This window comes from Delphinapterus leucas, chromosome 11, assembly GCF_059928025.1.
Source record: "Delphinapterus leucas isolate spDelLeu-1000000601 "Yukka" chromosome 11, BTC_Dleu_Yukka2, whole genome shotgun sequence".
In the NCBI taxonomy this organism is placed as follows: Eukaryota; Metazoa; Chordata; class Mammalia; order Artiodactyla; family Monodontidae; genus Delphinapterus; species Delphinapterus leucas.
Genome location: NC_143139.1, coordinates 15,782,325 through 15,799,302, shown reverse-complemented (window position 1 = coordinate 15,799,302; position 16,978 = coordinate 15,782,325). Strand labels below are relative to the sequence as shown.

Sequence of the window (16,978 nt, the reverse complement as noted above, 5' to 3'; positions counted from 1 at the left end):
CTGCAAAAGAACACAAATGGCAACCAATCACATCTATTTATCATAATTGAAAGGTAAATTATCTTTTGATAATTTTCATTGTCTAAATATTTCCTTATATGACTTCAAATCAATAGACACTGTCAAGACAAATATCCTTACAGTGCTTTTGGTATTTTTAAGGGCACATGTTGTAATTGGTTTTCTTTTCAATATAAACTACTGTAATCACTAAAGGGTTTAAAAAAAAAAAAAAAAAAGGCAGCTTAAAGCAGCAAGCATGCAAAGCCTTTAAGAAGCTGTTCTACTAAGTTGCCAGAAGAGTGTTTGCTCAGTCTCCCACAGTGCCATTCCATGAAAGTGTGGATATACAGTAATATATTAATATATTCCACAGAAGAGCCTACTTCATTCACAGAATGTTTACACTAAGCATAAATATTATTCTAAATACTGGATTTAAGGGAAAAAAAGGAAGGGGGTCGACTCTAATGTGCAACTTTTACTAAACCCATTGTCAGTGACTAAGACTGCAGGTGTCCCCGCTTGTTTGCTTTTTATGTATTTATTTATTTTTTACCTCTTCAACCTCTTCTGCGGCATTGTTCTAGAAAAAGAGAAAAAGGAGTATTCTTTTATTCAATTGAATGAAAAACACATTAAGTGCTTCAAAAATACAAATATGTATAAGAAATAGGCAATGTGATGATCACTGATCACCATGAAAATTTATTTCCAAAGCATTCACATGATGGATATAAATTTAGTTACATAATATATATAGCTTGTTAAGAAATCCTTTTTATGTAGCCTGATAATGTGTTTCTAAAAGAGAATCTCATGTTTAACACATACATTTTAACCATACTTTAAAACTAATGTTTAAACCTCAAATAAATATGTCCTTTTTACTCTCATTTTGAAGTTAATGTATTTTTGGAAGGTTTGTCATGCTTTCATTTTGAGATGCGCATAAGCTGTTAAGTTATTTCTCCTGAAACAAATTAGAATAATTGCTTTGTCCCCTCTTAATTTCACAGGTTTTCCCAGTCAAAAACCAGGCATCGCTAAGATGTTACACCACGGCAAATGTAGTGGGTTCTAGGACTCTGTACCACTTTAGAGTAGACTTGATTCTAATTTCCAGAATAGTAGAAGCATGAAAGTTTAGACTCAAGATTAAATGTTAAGATGGGGTGGAGGGTGGTTTACAGCTAAAGAAAATTAACACCACAGAAGCACCAAATATATCTTAAGAACATCTTCATTACTCCAGTAATCAGTAATAATTGCAGAATTATACCCTGAAAACAGGTGATGCAAGTCCTATGTACTTCTGGACATCAGTTCTGAGCTTGAATGATATTTATTTGTCACTTTCACCAAAATATCTTAATTGTTTCCTATATAGCATAAGAACAGCAAAAATAAGCTGATTCTGTGAAAAAGGAAGACCCTTTGAGAGTGGGAAGTAGAATGCAGGGCAGAAACACAGAAGTTAGTCTCAATCTTATAATTAAGATTCATGCCCCTTTGTCAACTCACTGCTTAAGGCATGTTTACTACCAGTCTTGGCCCTCCCCAAATACCACTCTTTTAGAATGCAAATTTTAATCACTCCCTTCAAAGAATAAGCAGAAATAAACCCTAAGTTAGGTGCCAATAAATAAAGAATATTCAATTATTTTCCTTTATAAAGAGAAAGGTAAATCATAACTCTCACATTTTTGGTAGTGAATGTCCCTCAATCTTTTCCTTTAAGGTCATTTCACTATTCTCTCTGCTAGTTAATCTCTTGCTAACCTAGCTCAACCCACAAAAAACAAGTTTTCATTACATTTAGGACCTTCACCAAAAGATGCTTTAAAAGTTTGGAAGAGTCTCAATGTTTCCACACACCGCAAGGCCCATTATCTGAGAATTTCATTCTCAGAAGATGCTTCACATTCCAAAAAGTTGAGTCATGGAATGAACAAAACCTTCAAGGTATTTAATTGTTTCAAAATTTGGCATAAGACATAGTACCTTTACAATAGCTAAAATTCACATTTGGGATTACCAATTATTATGTCACCTTACTCTTACCCAACCTATTGCTATACTAAACTAGAATTCCTTTTTAAAATATATAAAGTTCACTCATTAAGAGTGCCTTTTAAACATTTTCACCACTTTTTTAATCACCCTAGTATATGTCATGTGGATAGAGGCAGTATGGAGTTCAGTCACATCCTAGTTGTGTAACCTCTTGCCTCAGATTTAAGCTATTTAACCTCTTGCCTCAGATTTCCAATCTGTAAAACAGACATAGGAACACCTACTTCACAGGACTGCTGTGAGGATGAAGTATATGTAAAGCACCTAGCACAGTGACTCAGCACATAGCCAGTAATGTTGGTCTCTTCTCCTTCCCCCCCTATACCTTCATATGCACAGCACACTAAAACAAAGGTCAGATCAGAAAATTGTTAGAAACGTGAACACTCCAAGCTACCTCTTAAATAAAAACACAGTAATATTTAAAATGCTCTTTTGAAAAGTTTGGCGAGAGTACAAGTTTAAGAACTTCAACCATTAATGGTATTTAGGGCACATGCGATATATTCCCAGGTCAACACGTGTGATATTATAAAAAAGAATTACCTACTTAAACAGAAGGAACTTATTTTCAAAATACTATGTATATCACAATTTAAGCTACTTAAGGTAAATTTGGAATTAACCTGGCATATAAACTTTACCAAAATATTACCCTTCTAGTCTACAATTTATAAATCATTGTGATGTAATTTCCATATACAAAACTCCAGAAAGCAAGATATGCTTGATACTGAAATTCAGTACTTAAAAATTAAGTCCTAATTTTATATCCAAAATTTAAGGAGACTTAAGATTACAATTCAAAAAAATAAAACATCAAAGCAAGAATTAAATTACCTGTATATGTTTGGGTCCAAAAGCAAGGCAGTATCTTTGGGTAGCTTTGATAAATGAACTACTTTAGTTTTTAACTGATGTCGTTCACTTTCATTCACCCACACGTCAGGCAGACTATGAATTAAAAAACAAGTCATATATAAAATAACATTAATTTTAAATTTACCCTTCACATTACCCAGCTTTTTCTGCTAGTCTGACTGGGGGACCTAGGTTAACAAGCTTCTCAGATGCCAAGGAAACTCAGTGATCTAAGTAGTGGGATGTAGAGTCCCAGCTAAAAAATGGCAAGGTGAAATTTTAGGCATAAATCTGGAAATGAATTATGATTTTTTTTTTCTTTTTTTTGCGGTATGCGGCCCTCTCACTGTTGTGGTCTCTCGCGTTGCGGAGCACAGGCTCCGGACGCGCAGGCTCAGCGGCCATGGCTCACGGGCCCAGCCGCTCTGCGGCATGTGGGATCTTCCCGGACTGGGGCACGAACCCGTGTCCCCTGCATCAGCAGGCAGACTCTCAACCACTGCGCCACCAGGGAAGCCCTGAATTATAAATTTTTGATGGCAAAGCCACATCAGACTTAGAAACAAATATTAGAACACACTGTCTGCCTTTTAGTTTGCTAAGTGGAACTATATCTGAGCTTAACTTGATGAAAATCTGACACCTAGTCTCTTTCTGAAGAAATAAGAAATAAAAACCCCACCAGATTAATTTCCACTTTAAAAAAAAGGCACATACAACCAAAATCCTGAATTTAAAAAAATTTAATCCTATAGAAAAATTCAAATAAAATGATTTTGATATTTGGATTGATCGATTTCCAAAATACTAAGAATACAGGTATTTGAATATGATATTTTTTAAAGGAACTGTTTATAAACTTAATATAAAAAGGGCTCTTACAAATCAATATGAAACAAGTGAACACTCATTAGGTAAAAAGGAACAAGGGAGACAAAGGTCACAAACCATTAATTCACCAAAGATACAGTTTTTAAATTATCTTGCTCATAATCAAAGAAATGAAGAATGTAAGAATGCCAATAGCCAGTGTTGATAATAAGCCAGGGAAATAAGCTCTCTAATGCAGTAGATGAGATCAGAAATTGGTACAAACTTTCGGGAAGGCGATGAGTATCAAAACCCATAACATTTCGCATACTTTGTAAATAAAGACATTTTAATGTCTCTTTTTTTAACAGTAGAGAAAAATGGGTAACTTCAATATTCGGTAAAAAGGAGTTCATTAAATAAATATTACGTGCTATTTCAAAATATTTTAGAGTAGCATTTCCCTAAAACATGGAAGGGGCGGGGGTAAAAGGAAGTGGAAAATATGTTCTACACTAATAGAAGTTTGACAATCACAGGATTTTTAAAAAGCTAAAGAGATTTCTTTACTTCAATATGCTAACATGCATTGTAATCTTCCAAATCTATTTTTAAAGCTCTTAATTCATATCAGATTCATTAACATCTCTTTAGACTGGAGTTTGGGAAACAATATTACAGAAAAATATTTAATAACAAGTGTTAACCACATATTATTAATTTTTAATGAGATTCCATTCATTTGAACTTATTCTATTCTTGATGCTGATTTTTTTTTTTTTAGTCTGATAAGATTTTTATGATACATCTTCATTACCTTTTGCAACAACAACAAAAAATTATTTTTGAGAATAAAAGGAAAATTGAGCATGAAATTAAATTAAGGAGCATTTGGACCAGAACTGCTCTAATAAAAGGGTGCTAAAACTCAAAAGAAAAATTTAACACTCCTGGAAAACTGACCAACTGTTTTTTTCTATAAACTATCATTAATTGTGTGCTGGAAAATGTTTAGAAATTTTTAAAATAAATGATTCAAACAAAGGCACAAATAAGGTTGCTTGCACCCTATCCTACTTGAGGGTCATTAAAAATTCTAAAAATAATCATATCCTAAAAATGATTAAAAATTGTTTTAACAGCTTCCATTGAAAACAATTTTAAAAGCTGGTTTTAAAGCTTATACCTTGAGCCAGGTACTCTTAAGAGCTTATCTTCTTAAGGCTGATGACCTCCAAAATGTTTCGTGGTTTCATTTCTATAAGTCTTTTACTTTGAACCCAATAGCTTAAGTAATTTTTGAGTATAAGATTTTAATAAAAATAAGACTGATCAGTTTATTAGTTATATATATATAGTATTCCAAATACTTACATGTCTTCAGGCATCCAATGAAGCAGAAGTTTTATCTTTCCAGAATCCTCTTTTCTCTTAGCTATTACCTAGCAATGATATAGAAGAAATCATAAAACTATTTATAAAAGATCATTTTAATATGTTTAAAAAACGCTTTTGGTCCTAATCAAGAACTTAAGTTTTCATGTCCTGGACCAGATATTACCACCACAACATCTTGTTCTGCCCCGGTTTGTAGCAATTTCCCACCTTTAATCATATATTTTCACAAAAGAAAAAGAAAAAAGGAACTGAAAGTAGCTCTGTGCAGCCAAATACTAAAACCATATTATCTTTGAAAATGCTATGTATTTTACTCTCTACAAAGTCTTTAGCTGAGCCAGACTGCCAACCAAGAATCCATATTGGCTGAAATACTTTTAAAGAACAAATGAACAGTAAAGAAAAAATAATGCTAGAAAGGGAGAGGTCTCCTTTTTAGGATTAAGGTATTTGTCGTTTGCTTGGGAGTTTTCTGTTTGTTGGTTGATTTCTGTTATTTTAAATGAAACATTAACCAATCAGTGTTCAGTTCAGTTAGGAATCTACCTAAGTTAAAGTGTGGATCAACCAGAACATAAAGACCTATATAAGTGTAGTAAAAACAATATGCTTGTCACTCATTACCAGATTCAGAAAACTAAGGTAACGATTTTTAAAACTCGATCAAAATGGTATTTTATTAACTCTTAGAACTGCCATATTAACCAAATTAGCTCTTTAGTGCTTTAATAATCTAAATCTCAATATTTTTACCAAGTTTAACTTCCAAACAGCCTCACAAAGTAATGTTATGTGTCATTCTCAAAACAGAAGTAAAAACAGCACTTCATACAAATATAAAAGTTTCTGGCCCCATTATTTAAAAACCTATAGTTAAGTACCCTAATTCTAGACTCGGTAATGGAATCAATTAAAAAGCTCAAAGACAGATCTGCAGATGCTAAAACAAAGTATCTCTACAAAGAAATAAGATATAAAAATAATGCAATGCAACCAAGTACAGCAAGCCAACTGACTGGTAACTAGGATTCTGCTGACCTCTTCTGGAGATGGCTCAAAAGAAAATGTTTCAATTGAAGAAGACAAATTAGGCAAACTGCACGGCGTAGTACCTCACATAAATATTTTTATGCAAATCTTTTCACTATAAATATGGTTATTTCCTATAAAAGTTAATTTGGTAACTAGGAAACTTACATTTGCAGTTGGCACTGAACATCTGACTACTGTTTAACATGAACTGCCCCCACCAACCTTTCCAGTCACACTCAGGGAACCTTAGAGAACCTCCTCACCTGGCCCCAAGGAAGACCTTTTGCCATTAGGGATGTTTCTTCCTTCCACTTCCCCCAGGAAAAGGTATTCTTCAGATTATACTACACCTTTGTGACTTTTCCCCAGTCAAGGTACCTCTGCCACCCCAATGTCGCTTGGGGGTGTGAATCACTCTTATTCCTAGGTTTTTAAAGTTTATGATAAACATAGGTAATCAATCATGTTCTTAACTCCTCTCAGATGTTTTCTACAGCTCGAAAACCTATTTTCATCTTCAGACTATTTTCACTCTGAGTAAATTTTAAGTTTTCTTCCAGACTCCTAATATCACATTTCTAGTTCCTTCATTTTTTTATCATCTTTACTCCTCCCACGGTGAGCCTAAGGATTTCATCCAAAGAGCTGCTCTAATGAAAGCATGAAGTTGATGCTTCATTTTTTAAAACACAACCTTATTTATCATCATCACCTCTATTCCCTAACATGTAGAGATACTTGTTTATTACTAGACCATTATTTCATCAGATTTATCGCCCTTTAAATCATTAAATGTTGATAGGTCCCAAACCTCAATCCTTTGATCTTTTTTCTCTTTAATGCTTCCTAGGTGATCTTATCCAGTCTGATACCTTTAAATAACACTAATACGCTAGAAAGTTCTATTCTTATCTGTAGCCACACCTTTCCTCTAAGCTCAAACTCTTAAATCCTTCTGCCTACATGACAGAAGCACTAGATGTTCTATAGAATGTGCTGAAATTATGGCTCTTGATACTCCCCTCTCCCCGAATCTGCTCACCTCACAGCCTCTATTATATGGCAATTCCATCCTTTTGGCTAGCTGCCCAGGCCAAAAACATTGGAGTCATCCTTTCCTCTCGTTAATCATACCTGACATCTGATCCATCCATAATTCTTGTCAATACCACTTTCAAAAGATATCCAAAATCTAACCCTTCTTAGTATCTCCACTCCAACCATTCTGACCTTTTCTCGCCTGAGATACTGAAAAGACTGATCCCTTCTCGCCCCAACCCTGACCTACAATCTGTTCTCAGTACAGAAACCAGAGTGAGCACATTAAAACCTGCATGAGAGGAAAGAGATCAGTGAGTTCTCTTAAGGCAGGGGGCAGAGGCCGAGATGAACTACAAAGCTACACCAGGAATGTTCTGCGTGACAGGACTGTTCTACAGCTCAACTGTGGTGGTGTGGTGGTTTCATAGGTAAGTACAAGCGTCAAAACTCACAGAATTGCATATGTATTTTTTTGGCTGTGCTGCGTGGCTTGCGGGAGCTTAGTTCCCTGACCAGGGACAGAACCCAGGCCCGGCAGCGAGAGCCACTGGACCGCCAGAGAATTCCCTTGTATACTTTAAATGGGTGAGTCTGTATTTATTATATCTCAATAAAAATTTTATTTAAAAGAAATCACAATAGAGCATGGCTACTCAAACTCCTCCAATGGCTTCCCAATACAAGTAGAACAAAAGTCAACGTCTCAGTCCAACAAGACTCTCCCCATTGCCTCTCCGACTGCTCCTACTTTCTCTGCCACACTTGCTTCCCTCCAGCCACACTGGCCTCCTCACGGCTCTTCAGACATACTTGCATGTCCCCACTTGAGGATCTTATGCTTGATTTTCCCTCTGGCTATGATGCTCATCCCCCTAGTAACTGAATGGCTCATACCCTCACTTCCTTTTAAGTTGTTTTTTTTTTTTCTTTTAAGTTTTTAATTTTACTAATTTATCTTGTTTAGCATGTCTCTTCCACTGGAGTGTAGGCATGGTTTCTTGTTTTGTTTTAGCCCGTTTTGTTCACTGCTGTATCATTAGTACCTGGCACATGTAGGTGCTCAATATTTAAGTAAATTAACAAATTATCCCTAATGCCAACTCTGGGTTTGGTGACCACATCTTACTGACTAAAAAAGAAAAATAATAATAGAAATCAAACTTATGGTTATCAAAGGGGAGAGGGAGGGAAGGGGGAACAAATTACAAGTATGGGATTAACAGATACAAAATACTATATGTAAAACATAAGAAACTAGGATTTACTGTATAGCACAGGGAATTATATTCAATATCTTGTCATATCCTATAATGGAATATAATCTGAAAAAATATACGTGTGTGTATATATGTATATATATACGGCTGAATTACTTTGCTGTACACATGAACCTAACACAATATTGTAAATCAACTATACTTCAATTAAAAAAACTCATGGATAAAAAAATTAACTTATTTTTTATCTGACATGCTTTTATTCAGTAAGATAATTAAAAGCCTATTTTATCAAATCATGAAATATTTTATGATTACAGTCAATCCTCCACTTATTTCAACTTAGAAAATGATTAATATTTTCTATCTCCTATTAACAATACATAAATGTAAACTTGGATAATAAATGTTAGCTTTCAACTTAAAAAAAAAAAAAGAACAATTATAGACCTACCAAATCATAAACGTATGTTATCAAATTCCAAAGGAGGACTTTAACCATCACAGTTGAGCAAGCTCCTGGTCTTGCTGAATCCCAACAAAATTCCCAGCACAGACATTTTTACTTTGTCTTCATTCTTATTTAGATAACTATGTTTACAACATTCTTTAAAAGAGCCTAAGTATGATACAACTTTCCTTAAACCCAAACTCACACCATTATGTGCTCCAATCTCAGAAAAGATTCCCTTTCCTTTGTGTCTAATCTTCTACCTTCTTGCCTGTAATTTTGGGAATCAAAATCAAAATTGGGCACTTTGAATTGGAAGTATACATAAAAGAAAAAATGAAAATACAAGAAAACCTCATTATTAGAGGAGATGGGAAGAATAAGAGATTCAAACCAGTAGAGATATCAATACTGATCTTTTATATTTAAATTCTCATGCATTTTGATTAGAATATAAAAATAAAACCTAAATTTAATATATCTTCTATTTCAACAGGCAAAATTAAATAATCTCTCTTTCCGGGGATCCAAATCACCAAAAGTCTGGTCTAAAGTTTATTTCTACTAACTGACCTACACCAAACTATAGCAATATAAAGATGACTGGATAATAAAAATGGCAGGGGGCATGAGAAGAAAGAACAGCTCTCTATTAACTCCTAGTTAACCAAAAATAAATTCATTATTGCCTTTTCAAATTCAATACTTTTCTTTTTCCAAGTAGAACAACATAGTTATTCAACAAATATACTGAGTTCCTACTATGTGTCAGGTACAATTCCAGACACTTGGAATACATTCACGAACAAAACAGATTAAAATTCCCTCCTTCATGAACCTTTCATTTGATGGAAAGCTTTAACACAAACTTTAGATGTGCATTTTATGGGTGATGGAGGAGCATGCACCACATAGGGATGTGAGTTAAAAGAAGTCTAATGCTCTAACTTTACCTGCAAGGAAACCAGAGGTCAGAAAAGACACCTAGTTTACTTAAGGTCAGAGACTGATCTTCAAATGCCTAGTAGCCCAAATGCCACCCCAATATTCTTAAATAGTTCAAATTAAAGGCTAAAAAATTCAACATAATCATTAAAATGTCAAATTGTGGGAAATATTTGAAAAAAAAATATCAAATACTTACAGTACTATGAAAAACAACACTGTGTCCCTTCCCTAAACTTTCTATATGAGCTGAGAGGTTAAAGCATATGGCTCGATGTCTTATCGCATCCAGTGTTTGTGCATCGAAGAAATCATGTGGTCGTGCTAAAAGTCAATATAAAAGAGGTAAAGAATATTTAGAAAAATATAACAGTCTCCAAGCAGCCATATTAGTAGTCCATTTTCCACAAAAATATGTAATAAGTAAAAAAGACTGAAACAACGAATAAGTATCTATCTAGTGTTTAAATGCAAGATTTTCTTTGCTTTCAAAACACAGAACCTAGCTAACAAGGTAAGGATATACAAAAGCAGAACTCCAACCAATGAGTAAGTGTGGGTTAATTCTGCCCCTTGGTGTGTGAGGTTCTAGCCTCCAACCTCATGACTGCATATTTCAGCTACTATCTTTTTCATATAATTTTATATTTTACTCCAGCATCTCTCCTGAGCACCAGTCCTACATTTTCAACAATCTGATAAACGTCTCCATCTGTGCACTACACACAGATCTCATTCACCTCAGCCAAACATATGAAATACATTTCATGAACATTTTACATTAATATGTAATCAAAAATTTTTCCAGATTTGACACAGTGGTCATATTATTTTGGAATTTTTGACAAGCATTTTCTTGATTAAGAATAACTCTTCTAACAATAATCTAAGAAAATTATAAATTCTCTTTTGTTTTTAATTTTTTGGCCCTGCTGTCTGGCATGCGGGATCTTAGTACCCCGACCAGAGAGTGAACCTGTGCCCCCTACAGGGGAAGCACAGAGTCTTAACCACTGGACCGCCAAGGAAGTCCCATAAATACATTTTTAATGCCAATGAGTCCACCAAAATTCTTTCTAACTCTCAATGCCACCAGTTATTAGCAATATGACTTTGCACAAACTGCTTGATCTACCTTAGACTGTTTCCTTATTTGAGAAATGGAAATATAACAGCTATAGATTATGAATAAGTAAAATAAATGTATATGAAAAATGCCTTCAGTCATAACGCAGTTTAGATTAATATGCTCACACCATTTTTTAAAAAATAAATTCACAAACTTAGAGTAAGCAATCTTTTAGTATGATCACAAAGTTAAACATTGAAGATTTGATAAAAACATTTTTAAAATTTCTATTTTTATCCCACTAATATTATTATAAACATGTTGTTTTTATTCCTAATAAAAACACTGTTCAAAGTAAGGAAAAAGAATTTATTATTTTACAGTTGTGGAGCTTTCTAATATATGTAAAATATCTCAAGATCATCTGTAATTAAAAAGTAAATTTTAGGGCTTCCCTGGTGGCACAGTGGTTGAGAGTCCGCCTGCCGATGCTGGGGACACGGGATCGTGCCCCGGTCCAGGAGGATCCCACATGCCGCGGAGCGGCTAGGCCCGTGAGCCATGGCCGCTGAGCCTGCGCGTCCGGAGCCTGTGCTCCGCAACGGGAGAGGCCACAACAGTGAGAGGCCCACGTACCGCCAAAAAAAAAAAAAAAAACAGTAAATTTTCCCGACAATAAAAGAAATGGCTTGATTTCCTGGTACGGCATACTCTGAATTACATGTATGCTGATTTACCACACTATTCTGACTTACCACTATGTGGAGTGAAATTATCTCTACTATTCATGGAGTTCACTGTACATCTACACAAATCTAACAGCTGGCATACTCAACAAAACGATGTGAATAGCTCTTTTCTCATTGGATTTTTTTGCTCAAAAGGAAATAAACAAAACGCCAGCTAGTGATAAACTAACAGAACCCACAAGACTAAGAATGCAATGACAATGGGAAATCAGTTAAAAAAATTTTTTAAATTTTAAAAAGAGAGATTTATGGGAGAGAAAAAAGTCATGATTTTACCTAAAGCTGAGAAACAAATCCCCTTCCTATTTTGATCTGTTGCTACTGGGGGGGAAAAATGTATACTTTCTCCATGCTCTCCAAATATGCTTTTTCCTGAGAAGGATAAGCACTTAGAGAAAATAACAATAACTCACCCCTCTAAATCATTCAAATATATCACTCCTCACTCAAGATTCAAACACAGAAGTCATCACTTGAATTAAATTCAGAATAATAAAAGCTCCCAAATTTCAGATATGCATTCAGACCTTAACCATGTTATGTCCACTATTAAAGTGTCGAGAATGCTCAACTAAAATAACAAGTCTCCAAACCAGGTGTGTGTCATGATCCAATAGAGTGGGGAAGAAAAGAATATCACTTCTGGATTTTTTTCATCTCTGTTTTTCAGTATTCCTTCTTGGTAATTATAATGCACCCTAGCAGTGTTACCTATATATGCTGTATAAATACACAAGTTAAGATTGGGTGCCCAACCATTTTTTTAATGAGCTGTATAATGAAATACCTTTGAAGACGACAAAAATAGAGACTCTTCGCCTGCGGTTCAAAAGTATACAATCATCTAATTATGTTCTATCCTAAATATCAAGGATACATCTCATAATTTGATGAGTAAGCCCATAACCATTGTACATGTGTGTCACAGCAAGACTGTTAAGTAGAGACACAGACTACACATAGCTTTGCTATTCACACACACCACTTTGGAGCAGACAGGTTACTTAACTTTTACTTGATTTCTATCTTTAACATGTTCAAATTTTCTAAAATATTGTCAGAAATACCAACACTGCCATAATTGGCCTTAATTTAGAAGAGAATCAAAGTAGCCCTCAAAATCTAATTACAGAGCTTGTATTCTAAGGCCACATATACCTTACGTTCCCTTAGCTACTAGAGGTAAAACATACATCACTGAATTCTCACAGTGAAAGACCAAGATCCTATCTGTTCATTACTGTTAACAAAAATAGATAAGCAGAGTTGAAGAATGGTAAAAACTGAATTTGCATGAAAGCCCAAGACAAAAACAAAACCATCTAATACACACTGATTTTCAGTGCAACACTTACGTAATGAGCGTCGTCTTTTGTTCTTTAATTTCCTCCTTTTGTTCATTCCAGCTTTAGAAGGAGATTCTTCTTTGGCCTTTGGCTGGCTAGAAACTTTTGAGGAGTTCTGCTGACTGAAGTGTGTGGGTACATGGCGAGCTAGCCCTCCCTGAGAAGCAAAGCTGGCATTGCAGCCACCAACAACACACTAAATAAAAAAATTTAAAAAAATGTCAGGGATGCTGTATAGGATAGAAGCAAAATATGAACGAGTGAATATTTCATATTTTCAGAAGTAAATCAGTAACACTACAGAACTAATTCCAGAAAGGATCTATGAGGGACTAGTACAACCCTTTCACTTTATAGGTTGCACAAAATACAGATTAACCAGTGACAGAGCCTGGAAACTTTCATGACTCCTTAGTTTACTGCTCTTCCCACCATGTGCAAGACAAAAATAGTGGAATCTTCTTCCCAGAAAAATCTGGAGGTTAATCACTTTTAAACTAAGAGGAGCAGTAAGTTGTTTTCACATCAAAGAATAAGATAATCGAACAATTACTGGGATTCCTGGATTTTCAAAGTTATTTTTATTTTAAGATATATGCTACTTCAGGGAGTTCCCCAGTGGCCTAGTGGTTATGATTCCAGGCTTTCACCGAGTTCAATCCCTGGTCAGGGAACTGAGATCCCGCAAGCCGCGGGGCCGCAAGAAAAAAAAAAAAAAAGATATATGCTACTTCAAAACCTTCATCAGGCTCCCAACTGCTCTACACTGTTTTAACAGACAAGAAAGAAATACAATAATACTGACTTTTAAACTACTGGAGCTAGTCGCTCAGAGAAGACAACTTGTATGCTCAGGGTTGGTCTTATGCAACCCTCTATAAGTTCCATTAAATACTGCCTCCTCAGCCTTCTGTACTTGCAAGACTGAGAAAACAAGAGGTCAACTTAACTACCCAAGTCACCTGGCAGATCTGCTATTCCAACAATGAATGCAGAATGTTTGGATACCACTAAAATTACAATGTTCAAATTAGCTACAGTGCAAGTGTGTGATTTCTAGTTAGATCTTAGAAAATAGTATTTGCAGGTCTTCTAACAAATGAATGTTACTAATTAAAACAAACATTTTCCAAAACGATCCCCAAATAGCAAAATCCACAGCTGGATTTTGCTGGTGGCCTTCTATTAGTAAGTTATTAAAGTTGCTTAGTTTCTGACTTGAAAACAAAACTACAAGGACGCAAATTTGCAACGTATGCTACTAAATGTATCCATCACATTATTCCCAGGTGGTTCAACTTAATTACATTTTTCTAGATAATACCACCAAAAAATCCACATGCTTCCAGGCTCTTTCAATCTAGGTACCGTACCTCTACCATTTTAAACTTCTAAAAACACACTACAACCCTCTCTTAGTTGAGATTATAACTTTATTCACAAAATCTCTCTAAATCTGCCCACGTGAAAGGGAGCTCATCCTCTTTTGAGGACATCCTCACACTTTCAGAGCATAATTAGATAATTTATCCTAACTCATCTTTTCCATGCATTTTGAAGGCAGGAACATACTTTCATGAATATATATATATTAGCAGAAGCATCTTGCAAATCACAGGTATTTCTAAATACACTGGCTTATAGATTCTGATAAAAACCAATGCTAGCTAAGACATCTCACAGCAAAATCCTTATATAGTGCCATTAATAATTATTCTATTTATTTCAATATACAAGAGACATGTTATGGGCTCTAACTGTACTGAGAATTGCTAACAAAAGGTTAAGAGGCAGAGGAATGACTCAAGATTTTAGTTCAAATACTTATCTATTCTATATTCAGTACTATGTAAGATGCTAGAAGTATAAGGATGATTAAGACACAGTTCTTGCCCTGAAAGTGCTTACATGTGATCGGCAAGACATACATACAAAGCAACAACTTCAAAGGACTATAGTCAGGGGTAAGGCACAGAGTGTTATGGGAACCCTGAAAAGAAGCAATCAGCCATATTCAGTGCTTACCAATTCATTTAATTCTTACAATCCTATCAATAGTGTGGTCCTCAGATAGCCTACATCAAGAATGTTCAGCTACAGATTCTGACCATGAGAAGTTTAGCATCTAACGGATGCTGAATTCTTAGAATTTAAAAACTTACTATACGTATTTTGAGTACCAGGAAAGAATAATGGTTTTTAAAGCTTCTGTCTTCTGTAGATTACCACATTGCCATAGAACACCGCAGTCTACTACAGAAGCCACTAGCCAGGTGCTGCTACTTAACATTTTAAATAAGGCTACTATAAGAAACTGAACTTTTATTTTTATTTAATTTTATTAATTTTGTTGAGGTGAATTTCACATAACATACCATTTTAAAGTATACAATTCAGTGGTATTCAGTGTATTCACAATGTATAAACAAATACAAGGTTATACAAGGATAGCTCCACATCCTTGCCCAGACTTGTTATTTTCCATTTATTTTATTAAAACCATCCTAGTGAGTATGAAGTGTTATCTCATCGTGGTTTTTATTTGTATTTCCTTAATAACTTTTAATTTTTAATTTAAAACCTGATATTCAGTTTAACTACTGAAAAAGTTTTAAATATGTTTGGAAAACTTGTGTGTGTGAATCTACTTTTCCAACTGCAAATTTTATGAAATCTAAATACAGATGAAGATGGGGGGGGTGTTAAGAGTTTGGGATTAACATATACACACTACTATATATAAAACAGATAAACAACAAAGCCTACTGTGTAGCAAGAGAACTATATTTAATATCTTGTAATAACCAATAATGGAAAATAATCTGGAAAAGAATATATATACATTTTATATATATGTATGTATAACTGAATCACTTTGCTGTACACTTGTAGCTAACACAACACTGTAAATTAACAATACTTCGATTTTTTAAAAATGGTTAAAAAATAAATTAAATAAAGATGAATTGTTTAGCACCTGAATTAAGGGTGATGAAGTAGAATTGCCCTAATGGGTTAGTTTTGCACTGTCCAATACATTTTAGTCATTAGACACATACAGCTACTGAGCACTTAAATTGTGGCTAGTCCGAATTAAAAAGTGTTGTTAAGTATAAAATACACACCAAATTTGGAAGATTTAGTACCAAAAAAGCAGAACATCTTATTAATTATACTGTATATTGATAAGGTGCTGAAATGATATAATCTGTTAAGTCAAAGATATTACTTAAATTATTTTCACTTTTTTCAATTATTTTTAACACAGCACTGGAAAATTTTAAACAACACATTTGGGTCACACATATTTCTATTCTACAGTACTGCCATAGACTAAGCCATGCAGTACTTATTTTTCTTTTCAATTTTAGATGTCATCCCTGTATTTCCTAACACCTATCCTAAAAACATACTTTAGGGCTTCCCTGGTGGCGCAGTGGTTAAGAATCTGCCTGCCAATACGGGGGACACAGGTTCAAGCCCTGGTCCGGGAAGATCCCACATGCTACAGAGCAGCTAAGCCCGTACACCACAACTACTGAGCCTGCGCTCTAGAGCCCGCGAGCCACAGCTACTGAGCCTGCGCTCTACAGCCCGTGAGCCACAACTACTGAAACCCGTGCGCCTAGAGCCCGTGCTCTGCAACAAGAGAAGCCACCGCAATAAGAAGCCCGCACACCACAATGAAGAGTAGCCCCCGCTCACCACAACTAGAGAAAGCCCACGTGCAGCAACGAAGACCCAACGCAGCCAAAAATAGTAAATTTTAAAAAATAAATAAAAAATAAAAACATACTTTGAATAAGCATAATTTGTGTCCCATGTGTCAGATACTTCAAGGAATACAATATAAATAAAACAGTCTTTGCCCTTCGATTCCCAGTTTAGTACTGGTTATTCAAAAAAATTTGTTGAGAAACTCCACATTTCAAATTTTAGAACTGCTTGCTAACGTGACTACAGTTAAAGCAGCCATGATAATA

At 34.8% G+C, this 16,978-nt stretch overlaps 1 protein-coding gene across 6 annotated transcripts in view; it reads right to left on the bottom strand.

Moving 5' to 3' along the window:
• AEBP2 (AE binding protein 2) overlaps positions 1-16,978 on the bottom strand; it is a 94,474-nt gene that overhangs the window by 39,470 nt on the left and 38,026 nt on the right. For 5 of the 6 annotated variants that reach the window (XR_016394879.1, XM_089920374.1, XM_089920372.1 and 2 more), the window contains 5 exons: positions 13,005-13,191; positions 10,031-10,155; positions 5,122-5,189; positions 2,917-3,030; positions 560-586 (listed from right to left, as the gene is read on the bottom strand). Coding sequence is in view for 5 of the 6 variants with exons in the window: in XM_089920374.1 (XP_089776500.1) it covers positions 560-586; positions 2,917-3,030; positions 5,122-5,189; positions 10,031-10,155; positions 13,005-13,191 (521 nt within the window). In the remaining variant the exon portion in view is untranslated. The remainder of the gene's footprint in view (positions 1-559; positions 587-2,916; positions 3,031-5,121; positions 5,190-10,030; positions 10,156-13,004; positions 13,192-16,978) is intronic. The other variant, XM_089920375.1, reaches the window with a different exon arrangement.